Source organism: Antrostomus carolinensis, unplaced genomic scaffold (assembly GCF_000700745.2).
Source record: "Antrostomus carolinensis isolate BGI_N321 unplaced genomic scaffold, ASM70074v2 scaffold31251, whole genome shotgun sequence".
Taxonomy (NCBI): Eukaryota; Metazoa; Chordata; class Aves; order Caprimulgiformes; family Caprimulgidae; genus Antrostomus; species Antrostomus carolinensis.
The window spans coordinates 5,693-19,792 of record NW_010292591.1 but is presented as its reverse complement, the minus strand read 5'-3'; the positions used below and the strand labels follow the sequence as shown (position 1 = coordinate 19,792).

At 53.5% G+C, this 14,100-nt stretch overlaps 1 protein-coding gene across 1 annotated transcript in view; it reads right to left on the bottom strand.

The window, feature by feature from the left end:
- The window catches only part of SLC6A17 (solute carrier family 6 member 17), a 12,343-nt gene extending 460 nt beyond the window's left edge, over positions 1–11,883 (bottom strand). The window contains exons 1-10 of the mRNA XM_010177029.1: positions 11,598–11,883; positions 7,091–7,248; positions 6,672–6,798; positions 5,709–5,890; positions 4,554–4,664; positions 3,294–3,535; positions 2,379–2,571; positions 1,810–2,002; positions 1,032–1,191; positions 317–479 (exon numbers count right to left, since the gene is read on the bottom strand). Coding sequence (XP_010175331.1) covers positions 317–479; positions 1,032–1,191; positions 1,810–2,002; positions 2,379–2,571; positions 3,294–3,535; positions 4,554–4,664; positions 5,709–5,890; positions 6,672–6,798; positions 7,091–7,248; positions 11,598–11,883 — 1,815 coding nt within the window. The remainder of the gene's footprint in view (positions 1–316; positions 480–1,031; positions 1,192–1,809; positions 2,003–2,378; positions 2,572–3,293; positions 3,536–4,553; positions 4,665–5,708; positions 5,891–6,671; positions 6,799–7,090; positions 7,249–11,597) is intronic.
- Between the last annotated feature and the right edge of the window lie 2,217 nt (positions 11,884–14,100).

Genomic DNA, 14,100 nt, shown 5'->3' with positions numbered 1-14,100 from the left:
CTCCTGCCAGATTTCAGCCCCAGAGACACCACCTGAAGGTCGGTTCAAATCAAGGAAAAGGACATGATCCTGCACACAGCGTGTGGCTACGGAAGCAAACCAAACTCCAAGCTCCAACATCAGCCCATGGTCAGAGCTGGCTGGAGACTTCTGGGCAGTGAGGACAAATCTGATTGCCTGCAGAAGATGAGCAGCAGGATGTCTCCCAGCAGAAGAGAAGAGGAGAAATGAGCAGGGTGGTCTGCAGCTCTCAGTTGCCCCCTGCTCAGCCTGGACCTGGGGTCGAGGTGGCTGTGGGTCAAGAAGCTGTGCTCACCTCCTCTCTGATCCATGCACTGTAGCCTGGTGGGCTGACTCCCAGCTGGATGATGCTGGCGGTCATGAGCACGGCCATGCAGATGGGAGAGACATACTTCCAGGTGTAGTAGTAGAACTGATAGGGCCGGAAACCCAACATCTCCGTCAATTCCTGCATGAACCTGCCGAGAAGAAGAGATGGAGCCGTGCTGTTCCCCACGTCCAAGTGTGAAACTCCCTCCCAGGAGCCCCCATTGTGAATTGTACTCAAGGCAGAGCCTGAAGAAGAGCCCAGCTCATCCAAGCAAGCATCTGTGTGTCCCTCAAGCCTGTAGGACTGGTTGGGAACCTTCTAAGGAAAAGGCCATTTGAGCATTAGCCAGCATCTCCCTTCCTCTGGCCAACTCATGAACAACAAGAACAGACATTGAAGGGAATAAAGTCTCTTTCCAGAAGGACCTGGAAACCTCAGACAAAAGGGTAGTGACAGAGCACCATAACCAACACTAGATACCCACTAGAAAGACCTTCTCCTAGAGCTGGGTTACACCTAGAGCAGAGCAAAGGATCAAGGTGAACTGAGTTCCTTCCTCTATGAAGTAGCTGTCCCTGGGACATTTGCTCCACCAGATCTGGCCTCCTGGAGGAAAAGCCACATGGAAAGGAGCTGGAAGGAAGGGGGTTTAGCCAGGAGTTACAGCACAGTTATTATTTTTGTTCTACAAATGCCTTACTTCTTGGTGCCGTAAATCCAGGCCACGGCAATGTTCTCCAAGATGACCACAACTGTGAGTGGCAACGTGGCTGAATAATCATCAAACATGGTGACAAAGTAATTCCCAGAGCGCTGCACAAAGATCAATCCCACCAGAAAGGCGAAGATACAGCAACCAACTGCAGGGAGCAAACAGGCATGGTCACCCCAAGGGGAACAATGACATCCATCACACAGTTCATTCCCTGCATTCTCAGGGCTGAGGACACATCCACCATGTCCACACTCTTCTGGAGTGACTCCTCAGGGCAATGGGGACTCACAAAGATGATGAGGGGTTGGAGCATCTCCCGTGTGAGGAGAGGCTGAGAGAGCTGGGACTGTTCAGCCTGGAGAAGAGCAGCCTGAGAGGGGATCTGATCAATGTCTATAAAGATCTGAAATGTGGGGGCCAAATGACTGGGGCCGGGCTCTTCTCAGTGGTGCCCAGTGACAGGACAAGGGGCAATGGGCACAAACTGGGACACCAGAAGTTCCAGACAAACTGAAGGAAAAACTTCTTCACTGTGAGGGTGCCGGAGCCCTGGGACAGGCTGCCCAGAGAGGGTGTGGAGTCTCCATCTCTGGAGATGTCCAAAACCACCTGGACACTTTCCTGTGCAACCTGGGGTAGGGAACCTGCTTTGGCAGGGGGGTTGGACTGGATGATCTCCTGAGGTCCCTTCCAACCCCCACCATGCTGTGATCCTGTGACCCTCCACCCCTTCCCCAGCAGGATGCAGGAGAAAAGACCTCACCTGTGAACACTTCCTTCCGCACCTTGAAGGTGTCGATGATGGGTGTAGTGATGCCTGACATGGTCCCGATCATGCTCCCCAGTCCCAGGTTTATCAGCATCAGGAAGAACATGACAGACCAAAATGGTGAGGCTGGGAAATGGGTCATGGCTTCTGTGAAGGCAATGAAGGCCAGGCCAGTTCCTTGCACCGACTGTTCAGGTGGAGAAATGACCAAAAGATAAGGAGAAACATGTCAGGGGGGACAACCTACAAGCCCCTGCATACCTTAGGTCTCTCCTCTTGCAATGACCCACTCTTTGAAGAACGAAAAATCCAACCTGGTACCCTACCTAGAAGCAGTGATGACCCTGTTAGATTTGCTATGGGCAGACCTTCCCTCCACCCTAGGAAGGACCACAGTGTGCTGGGGAAGACCACGGGGACAGGGAACCCCCATCCCTGGAAGGCCTCAAACAATAGTTTTTCTAGATCCATGTGCCAGAGCCAACACAAGTAGAGCAGGTCCTACCAAGGAGAGGCAATGAGGTAGGTGACCTCTTGATCCTACTAGGAGTGCCACCAGGTACCTTGTTGAGTTCATCCTCCAAGAGGCAGGCATCCAAGCCCAGTTCTTTGAAGTGCCCTTCTTTCACTGTCATGATCACCCTGTACATCTCATTGTAGTCCTTGGCGGTGAGGTGGGAGAAGTTCACGTGGGGTGGAATGAGGTCATGGCTCAGCACATTGGTGTTCAGGTAGCCCAAGATCTTCTCAGCATTCCTAAGGGAAAGCAAAGCCTAATCACCCAGAAATGTCCCCTTCCTCCTAGGGTGGAGGATGGGGCCTGACCATGGAAGCCCTTTGCACCAAGCAGGATGAAGCTCCCTGGGTCACCTTACCCAGGTCTCAGTCAGAGGATCTCTTTGCAGTTTCCCAAGGTATAAGTAAACATTGCACTGGGCCACAGGACAGAGATGCAGGTGGGGGATCACCAGGGAAAGTGGTGATCCCCCTCTGGGCTTTCTTCTCACCACATGCTGTGGTGGCTTCTCTCCTGCTCTGGGACTCCACACTGTGTGGTCAGGATTTTTATGGATTCAGCTCACTGACTAAAGATAACACCAAGTCCACAAGTGGACCTTCCTCCAGCTGCTTCCAGTGTCCAAGACAGCAGCTCCCTTAACCTTGCAGACAAGTGAACCCTATGATGAGTCCAAACTGGGGGGAAGCCCAGGTGATATGACCAGACATGTTGGATTTACCATCAATTTACAGACTAAGAGACCACCTTAGAACTGGATTTTAGGTTGGAAGAGCTGAATCCCCAGATACAACAGGACATCTCTGGAGATCCAGGTCTTGACCATCAAGAACTCAGGTCCAACAAAATGTGGTATGACCCAGCTCCAGAGCATTTGTTCTATTGCCTCCAGACCCACCACCACAACCAACAGTAGCAAAGACCTGCCCACCCCAAGCAGAGAAAAAGCAAATCCTCTTACTCCACCACACATTTCTCATTCATGATGTTGGCCTTGAAGCCCAGCACAGCAAACACAACCAGAGTGGCCAGGACAGACGTGAAGAAGTTGATGAAGGAGACAAGCGTGGCATCAAAGTGGCAGTTGTTGTCCTGCTTGTTGTAGCTGGAGAAGGCAATGACTCCTCCAAAGCCCAAGCCCAAGGCGAAGAAAACCTGCGTAGCTGCCTCCCGCCACACCTGGGGGTCTAGCATCTTGTCCAGCTTGGGAAGGGAGACAGAAGAAGAAGTTAGGTGGTTTGGTGGCCCACGATTCATCCCAGTGGAGCAAGAGTTAAAGTAGAAGGCTGCTGTGCCTACAACCTGGGCTGGTTTTGGAGCAGCCATGGACATGCTTTGATCTACCACAATCAGGTCTTGGACATGCTTTGATCTACCACAATCAGGTCTTGCCTTACCCAGCACTCATAGGTCCTTTCTCTCTTACCCACAGAGGGGAAAACTGAAGCATGGAGAAGGGCAAGAGAAGATTTGACCTGACCATGTCTCTGGGTGCATCATCTGCTCCAGAACCCAAGCTGGGTGCTTGATCTCCCAGTACAAAGACCTACAGCTTCCCAGTAGACCACCCAGCCACTCTGTGGAGCTGGCATCCCCATCCTCCCCACCCAAGGGAGCCACGTGCCTCTCAGTGATGGGTCTCCATCCTCCCCCAGTCATCTCCTGCCTCTGGAGTGCCTGGAGCACTTGAAATCCAATGTTTCAGCTGGTAGGTTTGTTTAACCTCTTGTCCCCCCAACCACATTCCCCCTCTCCTGTGAGCCAGAGCTGCAGGCTTGGAGGTCTCAGAACATCATTCATCAAAGATCATAATTAACGTCTTCTAACAGCCTTGTCAGCTGAGCTGATTCATCTACATCTCTGCTTAACTAATTAATTAGCTGGTTAATTAATGGATGCATACCACCAGCAGAGCTTTTGCTGCCAGCCAACATCTTCCCATGGAGTCTTTAAATGTATCGCACCTCAGGCACCTCCACTCCCCCACCCTGGTGTCTGGGCACCTAAAGGTGACAGAGTGATGCTGAGGCTCAAGGCAGCTCCAGGGTGGTGAGTTTGCTCTTGGTTGGTGCTGTTGGCACATCCTAATGGTATATCAGGATCTCCAAGGTGGTTTGGGGTTGGTACTCTGGTCTTTGGGGTGGGGAACATAAGGGAAAATAGAGTGTGACCAGCCAGGAGGACAACCTGCTTAGAGTCTGCTGGGCTTGGAGGTTCTCACCTTAGGTGTGAACATGTGCATGATCCCATCCACCGCTCCACGCAGCAGAAGTCCTCGCACCAAGAAGCAAACCAGCACCACGTAGGGGAAGAGCGAGCTGAAGTACATCACCTAGGGCAAGAGGGATGCAACATGGGCACCTTCTCATTTACTGCCCCCTGAGCTCAGCCACCTCCTCATCCAACCCAAGGACAGCTCAACAGGGGTGAGAAGACCTCTCCAAAATGAGGTCTGCTCCTCAGGCAGTGCAGGATGCCACAAGGGCTGAAGCTCAGGTGGATTAGCAAAGTGCTTGGAGACACTTCAGAGCGAAAAACTGTTGGAGCTGCTGAATGTGAAGATGCTGGTGTTGGATCAGAAAATCCTTGAAACACAAACCAAGGACCTTGAGGGAAGGACAGCTCTGCACCCTTCCATCCCCTTCCCCCAGCACATTTCCAGTGCCCTGAGGAGCAGATGTAGATGGGACTTCATCCTGGGCAGGAGAGACCTGCAGCCATGGTCCTGCTTCTGCAACTCACTCCCACCCCTCTGCTCTCAGGGCTGTGGGCCAGGGGTCTCATTGCCTTCTGCTACCTGCTAACATTGCAGATGTTTTGCAGAGCACATCTGGAGACAGGGATGTTCAAGTGTCCTGGGAGACCACACCCTTGTGCATCTGACCTCGCTGCTTACACAGCCTTGCTTGAAATGTCAACAGCCTCTGCAAGATAATGGTGTCCTTCTCAGAGGAGCTTTCTGGTCCTCCCTGCCCTGCTTCTCCTCCAGAGTCCCAGTGCTCCTGCTGTGAAGGAGAGCTCAGCTCTCAGCCCTACGTCCTACAAGCATCCATTGAGATGATGTGCATCAGGAGATGGGACAGTTGATGGCCCCTGAATACAGGGGCTGGGCAGGTGACTTGGTTAGCCTGATGTGGCTGAGCCCTGGGCCATTGCTGGGGGTGTCATTTGGACTAAAGATCTTCCCTAAACCCTTTTTTGATCTTATTTTGGATCCCCCCAGAGATGATTCCAACTCTGGAGTGGGTGTGAACATCCCCCAGGGGTCACAGCATCCTCCAGACACTCCAGATCAGATAGGAGAGCATGGTCCAGGCAGGAGGTTTCTGCCTCGAGGACAGACCCCAGCCAGGCTCAGGTGGCCACCAATACTCACCTTCCCCGAGGACTGGATGCCTTTAATCATGGCCAAGCCAACAAGGCTCCAGGCCACCAGCAAACACAGGGTCATCTTCCAGTTGAGTCCTCCACTCTCCGAGATGGAGTTGGAGATGTCCAGGGTCTCACGGTACCAGAAGTAGGTGGTGGCTGAGCTCCTCTCACATTCAGTCTCCACAACTGCAACCAAGCAGAGACAGGAGAGCGTGAGAGGGCTGGGGGAGAGTCCCTCACCATCTCTTAGAGGATGAACATCAACAAATGTCAAAGACCTGCCAGAGCTGGACAGGGAAGGCAGGACCCCTGGAAACTAAGGGACAGGAATTATTAAGGTTCATTTTGAGCAGGAAAAAGAAGAAACAGGACCTAAAGTCACTGTCAGGTGAAACCAAGATGTCAAATACAGGAGAGACATTTGCATTTGCTATAAAACCTCCCAGAGTGTCCCAAGGAGTGCTCAGCTTCTCTTAAACACCATTAGCTCCATCACTGTCTCAGTTGGGCACTGATGGAGCAGCCAGGTGAGCCTTGCCTGGTTCTCACTGCCTCCCTCCGTGGTCTTGGGTCAGATCCTGGCCCCACGCATCAAGACAGCCTGGAGATATGAGCTCTGGATCCTCAAACTGGTGTCAAATCCCACCAGTAGGGACAGATCCCAAGGGGAGAACATAAAAGAGTCTGATCCAGCTCAAGGGAAACATCTCCATATGATCAAAGCAGCTGGACTGGAGAGGACCCAGTGCCCCAGGAGACACCTCAACCTCCAGTATCCCCCAACCTGTGATAGCTACTGATGTTGAGGGTCTCCAGTGTCCCACAGTCCCAGTGCCCCAGGGAACACCTCAACCTCCAGTATCCCCCAACCTGTGATAGCTACTGATGTTGGGGGTCTCCAGTGTCCCACAGCCCACCTTCCCTGGGAACTGCTGAGCATCCTTCCACGACAGCAGCCACCCCTTACCGGCCACCGAGCCATTTTTCACGACAGGACACTCGCTCCAGGGAAGAGGGTACTGGAAGGACTTAAAGAAGTAGAAGATGCTCCAGCCGATGATGACATTGTAATAGAGACCGACAAAAAAACAGACCTGGAGGGAGGGAAGAAGGAGGACACGGTATGAAATCACAGTGACACTGTCCCCAACACACCTTCCAGTGGGCAGGGACCCGGGGGGAGCAAGGTACTAGGATCAGGGGCTGGACCAATTCCCACCCACCCATGAGTGCAGCTGGAAAAACTCCCCTTGACCTCTCAAACCTCTTCAAGGAGCCCCTCAAGGTTTGCTTCCAGGCTACCCCCTTCACCCCAACTTTGTAGCTTGAAAAACCACCCTGTGCACCCCAAGGTGGGGATCTGAAGGGACCCATGGGTGCACTCACGAGGCAGCTGGCGTAGCCGATGCCCCCCAAGCGAGGACAGATGTAATTCCAGACACCGATGCTGCCCCGACGGATCCGCTGCCCCACCGCCAGCTCCAGGAAGAAGAGGGGGAGCCCGATGATGATGAGCAGGACCAGGTATGGGACCAAGTAGGCACCTGGTAGAGGAGAGAAAGCTCATTATGGACCTGTCTCTGCCAGCTCTCATGCAGCCAAGGACAGACGGACCAGTGTCCTGGTTTCAGCTGGGACAGAGCTGATTTACTTCTTGGTCCTGTCTGCACATCCATGTCTGAGCACAACCAAGTCCCCAGATCAACACCCACGTCCCCAGAGGTGACATTCACCACGTCACGTGCTACCCAGCGTGGAGCGAGGTCCTCTGGTAGGGATAGAAACAGCTCGAATGAGAACCACAGTTCATCTCTACCTATTTGAGGAGGCTGGAGAGAAATGAGCAGTTCCTGAAGCATCATCAACTGACCGTCAAGGATGCGATGACTCACGCTGCAGCGCCCGGCTGATGAATTACTCCAACCTCCTGCCACGGGCTGAGGAACAAGCTCAGGAGCACATGGCTGGCTTCTGTGGGGTGGCAGGTGATCCAGAGGCACGTACCAGAGCCTGGTTGCTTCAGGCAAATTCCCAGTTGGATTTACACCTCGGTGACAGTCACCATGCCCTGGCCTTGGGCAGGACCTGTAGCAGGTGATGCTGCTCCGAGCAGCGGTGCTGCAAATTGGTGCAGCCCATAATAGTGTCTGGCAGTGGGTTGGGGATTGATGTGATAGAAATGCAGGTGAGGAGATAAATTCATAGAATCATAGAATGTGTTGGGTTGGAAGGGACCTTCCAAGGTCACCTAGTCCAACCCCCCTGCAGTGACAGGGACATCTTCACTAGAGCAGGTTGCTCAGAGCCCCATCAAACCTGACCTTGAATATCTCCAGGGCTGGGGCCTCCACCACCTCTCTGGGCAACTTGTTCCAATGATCCACCACCCTCATACTGAAGAACTTTTTCCTCATATCTAACCTAAATCGACCCTTTTCTAGTTCAAAACCATCACCCCTCATCCTATTGCTCCATGTCCTTGGGAACAGTTCTGCCCCAGTTTCTTAGAGGCCCCTTCAGGTACTGGGAGGCCACTAGAAGGTCTCCCTGGAGCCTTCTCTTCTCCAGGCTGAACAGCCCCAACTCTCTCAGCCTGTCCTCACAGCAGAGCTGCTCCAGCCCTCGCATCATCCTGGTGGCCTCCTCTGGACTCGCTCCAACAGGTCCACATCCTTCTTGTGTTGAGGGCTCCAAAACTGGATGCAATATTCCAGGTGAGGTCTCACCAGAGTGGAGCAGAGGGGCAGAATCACCTCTTGACCTGCTGCCCATGCTGCTCTGGATGCAACCCAGGATGTGGTTGACCTTCTGGGCTGCAGATGCACATTGGTGGCTCATGTCCAGCTTTTCATCCACTACTTCCCTCAAGTCCTTTTCCTCAGGGCTTCTTTCCAGCACATCATCTCCTAACCTGTATCAATATCAAGGATTGTCCTGACCCAGGTGCAGGACCATGCACTTGGCCATGTTGAAATTAAGATGCAGCAGCCCAGGGTGATCAGGAGGATGAAGGGAGAAGGAAAGAGCAGGGCAGAGCTAGAGCTAATTCAGAAAGGACCACGAGCACCTCATCTCTGCAACACCCTCCTGGACAACCACACCTTGACCTGTGGATGGACTGAGGTGAGACAGATGGACAGATTCAGATGGAATAGGCTGCCCAGAGAGGGTGTGGAGCCTCCATCTCTGGAGATGTTCAAAACCCACCTGGACACTTTCCTGTGCAACCTGGTGTAGGGGACCTGCTTTATTTTTTTGGGGGTTGGACTGGATGATCTCCTGAGGTCCTTTCCAACCCCCACCATTCTGGGATTCTGTGAAATTTCTCCAATACTGGAGCTTTTCTTCCAGTGATCTCTGGGAAGATGGGCACCAGTTCATGTCCATGCATCACCATGCCCAGCAGTGCCAGTGTGGCATCACGGCGGGCAGCACTGCCAGCCTGTGCCAGCTCCTGGCACACCGAGTCCTGGAAATATGGCTCCAAACCATCTTGGTACCAACACGCAGCTGATCTCCCTGCAGACACCTGCTTGGGGAGCAGGAGAGAAAGCAGAAGCCACCACCACATCCCCAAGCTGCTCAGCACCCCCAGAGAAGGTCTGTCCATCGCTCCCCAGCTCCTACATCCATCTGTCTGGCACCAACCTCATAGCCCGGTAGGAACCTCAGCCAAGGGCCAAGAAGGTAAAAAGGTGGGAAGAAAATGTAGAAAAGCATCGTCTGCCCCATGGGACAGGGACCATGGTGCCACTTGGCCAAAAGAAAAAGCCCAGGAAAGCTCAGCAATCTGCTGCTCAAGCCAGTTCCCAGCTCCGTGCCTCAGTTTCCCCATCTGTCAAATAGGGGCAACGGTTGGGGCAGCTTGGAAAGCCTTTTTTGAGACCTGCTGCAGGAAGATGTCACACAACAGCTTGTCCTGGTCCTTGCCTGGCTCTGTGCCACAACATCCCACCCCAGGATGGGGCTGAGCCACTGGGTTCCATCCCAGTACACCCATTTCCTCCACTGCAGTGGGTCTCGGGGCTGTTGTAGGTTCAATTTCTCATCCCTGCTCCACATCCCAACTGGCCTTTTGTCTAAAAACAGTCTAAAAATTCTCCCCCAACACGGAGAGTGAATTCAGCCCGGGATTGGCTCGGGAATACACCAGGATGAATCCCAGCTGGGGAACACAAGCTGCTCCTCCTGCTACCAGACACCTGCGACAGCCGAGACTAAAACCGGGATTAAAACTGAGACTAAAACCGGGATTAAAACTGAGACTAAAACCAGGATTAAAACTGAGACTAAAACCAGGATTAAAACTGAGACTAAAACCGGGATTAAAACTGAGACTAAAACCAGGATTAAAACTGAGACTAAAACCAGGATTAAAACTGAGACTAAAACCGGGATTAAAACTGAGACTAAAACCGGGATTAAAGCTGAGACTAAAACCAGGATTAAAACTGAGACTAAAACCGGGATTAAAACTGAGACTAAAACCGGGATTAAAGCTGAGACTAAAACCGGGATTACAGCTGAGACCGAAACCGAGATTACAGCTGAGACTAAAGCCGAGACTCAAGCTCCACAGACACAGACGGGAGCAGAAACCTCAGAATAAACTGAGAACATTTCATTTGTTGCAGTAAATCCAGTTAATTATTGAGTGCTGTGCCAATGGGGAAACTGAGGCACGGCTGGGTTAAGGGAACACAGAGAAACTGGACTCTCGGATCTCTAATCTCCAGGTCTGAGGTGACTCCTGATCTCTTTTAATCAGGAAAACCTTCTTGGAAGTCACAGCCCAGACCTGGAGAGCTGGGTGATGAAGCCAGCAGGTCCGTATCCATCTATCCCAGCCCCAGATTCACTCCAGGTTCTGCCTCCGACCTCCTTCGCCTTCAGGAGCTCGCTGCAACCCAAGCCCACGCTGAGACCTTCTCCTCAACTTTACAACATGGCCAAGGCACCAAGCAAAGCCGAGCTGCACTGAAACTGAGCCTGGATCCAAACCAGGACACCGGGAGCTCGGTGTGCTGGTGGATGGGGAGATGCTGGGATGCAGGAGCTGGTCGTGCTCCATCCCAGCCGGGATGGGAACGGGGGTGTGAGCAGCTCCAGGGTGGGAAGTGCTGACTGCACAGGTCTTCATTTGGGAGAATGACTCATCGTGAAGATGACACCGGAGATGTTTTAATTATTGAGAGCGTTGCAGGTTTGGCAGCACCAAGGTGGGGGCACGTCGAGGGATGCAGCGTGGGGACAAGGTGAGGGCAAAGGGGGGGACTGATCCCGGCTTCGTTCGATGCCACTCGGCAGGAGCTGCTTCCCATCACTGTAGAGGTCAGCGCTGTGGAGGAGAAGCCTCAAGGGTTTGGATGAATGATGAGCAACCAACCCTCTCATCAGTGTCATGAAGGGTGTCAGGTCTCAGCACGGCTGGAAGAACCCTGACCCACCCCTGGAAACCAAGGGAGGGGGCATGGGGTGGGACTGGAGGGTGGGCTGGCTGGAAGGAAGGTTTGGGAAGGAGCTGGAGCCTACACCACACAGCTTCAGGACCCAAGGACATGGAAGAACATTCTCTTCTTTTTTCACCCCCTAGTTTCCAAATTGCTCCAACAGGAACTGGGGGCTGCAGCAAGAAATCCTGGCTCCCCACTTGGGATTCACCTTGACTTTGGAGCAGGGGGAACACCCTTTAGGAAAAGACCATCCTGGAGGTTCCTCCATCTCTGCACTGATGGCACCACAGCAGTGAGCAGCTCCTGGCTGCCACTTTCCACCTTCAGAATCCAAATAACCCTGATCCTACCCCAGGATCCACATCTTGACGTGCAGCGAGGCAGGATTGGGCCGTACCCCCTTCCCCAAGGGCTGAGCCCACCCCTGCCCCATCTCTCACCTCCTCCATTCTTCTGGCAGAGGTAGGGGAAGCGCCAGACGTTGCCCAGCCCCACGGAGTAGCCGATCTGAGCCAGGATGTACTGCAGCTTGCTGTTCCACGCCGGCCGGTTCTCCGCATCCAGCTCCTCCTCTCCATCCTTCTGTTTGTCCCAGGTTTCTCCCGTCACGTTGAGGACACTGCGTTTGTAGTCCACGGGCTCTTCGTGGGCCAGCAAATCGGCCACCGACTCGGTGACATGCTCGCTGCTGTGCTCCCGCTGTGTCACCTTGCTGTTCTTCGGCATCGGGACGGCTCCGCACGGCCCCGAGGGCTGGGATGGGGTGAGGGGAGAAGATGAGTGTCCCACAGGGAACAGCACCCACGTGAGCTACAGCTTGGGCCTCACCTCCTCTTCATCAGCAGGACCTGGGTGGGGAAGGGGTTAACAAAAGATGAGTTGGTTTTGCTTTACCCCAAGGGTGTCCTGGCAGCACCACGGGTGGAAGGGTCTTCATCACCCCATGCCTTGAGGATCTCCCTCAGGGCTGGGGGATGCTAAGAGCCCCCTTCTCCATGAAGGATGGACCAGGAGCAACCTCCTGGCTCAGCACTCATGGAGAAGAGCCTCCTGTGATCCATGGGAGGGAATTTCCCCAGGGAGCAGGGGGATGGTGACAAGTGATAGAGCCAGTGACAGGTGACATCACTGTGACATCTCATTTAACCTCTCACAACCCCCGTTCCTGGGCCAGCAGCACTGGTGAGGGCTGACACCACATCCAGCATCACCCAGGGCTCTGCCCTCCCTGCCCTGCTCCTTCCCCTCCTGGCCCTGCAAGGGTTTGAAAGCTCTGGGGTGACAGTGACAAATGTCCAGGCTATCTCTCCATCCCTGGACATTATCAGGAATGACTTAAAAGCCCAGGAGCCTGCAGCTGAACTTTCCCAGGCAGCTCCAAGAGATAACGGCCACGAAACAGTGGCAGCTGAGGCAAAACCATCCATCATTCCAGCTCCTCCACCTTCCCACCCTTCACCATGGGCCAACCTTGGCTGGAAAGAGCCATACCAGTACCACAGCATCCATATGGTTACACCAGTTACACCAGTTTGCCCCCACTACTTCATTCCCAGAACTGATGGCACCAGATCCCATGGGTGTGGGGTTGGGATGGGTGCACACAGGGTAATTTTTGGACCCACGGAGGGAACGTGGGTTCAACACCAACACCCCAGCCTCAAGAAGCTTTGGAGCATCAAGGAAATCTGCTCTGCTGGGCTGGAGCTCCCCAAGCTGGGAAAGCACCATGTCCCTCTTCTCCATACTGGGAGAACTGGAGTCGGTCTGGCAGCTCTCACCTCTCTGCGACTGTGGAGCTTTGCCAGCTGGGGAGAAGACACAAACCCCAGGAGAAACTTCAAATCTTGGACAAATGACTCTCCCAAAGAGCCACACTTGCTTCTTTTCTCTTCCTTCCATCCCTACTTGCCAGGGGACACCAGGCTGGTCACCAGACCCTGGAAGAGCAATGGTGCCATGACCTGAGGACCTATCCCATCCTGGCCTGGCCACAGCATCACCTCACCCTCACCGTGGGGGCTTTCTCCTTCAGTTCAAACCTTGTACAAGACCCAGGTGGCATCTCACAGGTGACATCACACAAATAACCCATCAGCACAGCCCTTGGGGCAGCCAACCCTCAGCATGGGTGGCCAGTCTCTACCAGATGGATGATGAAGGATGGGCCTCCCACCGTCCCCAGAAGGTGAGCAGAAGGAAAATTCTCCCATAATGTTCCAGATCCTTCTCCAGCTCTTTCCTTTGGACAAACATCCATCTTTTTGACCCAGTTCAGCTCACAATCCCAAACCTTTTAATGGCAGCGGGTTCAGCCCAGCTGAGCAAAGCCCAGGACACCAAGATCTCAACCCAGGAGGGAAGCAAATCAGCAGCAGCAGGAAACCTCACCCTCCTTTCTCTCACCTTGGGTGTTTTTTTTCACCCCTGAAGAAACTTCTCCCTTTGCCAGGCTCCGTTCCTGTTACAGAAGCTATTTTCGGCTGGTGGCTGCATCCGTTGCCATGCAACCGTGTCGGCTCCACATCTTTCCTGGATCCAGCTCCTCCAGGAGAAGCTGTTTGAATTCTTCTTTCAAGCCTGGCCCCAGCAATGTTGAATTTCCTAATGAGGCTTCATTCACGTAAACCGCTCACGGCTCGATGGTGGCAATCACCGGCACGTGGCTGCTGCATCCTCCACCGCTGTGGGGACAGGCCGGGGGGGGGGTAGGGAAGGGCCACATCCAGCAGCCAGGAAATCACTGGGATTTCCATCAGTTTTGGATCAGGATCTCTATAGATTCACACAGACCTGGTTGAATCACCCATGAGTTGTTTGCTGCTCCCTATCTGCTCAGCAGCCATTTCAGCTCCTTCCAAGTGAGGGTGACTCAGATCTTCAGGGGGACTCAGCCTCAGGGGCTAAAGTCTCTCTTTATATTAGGGATAGGGCCTAAAACAC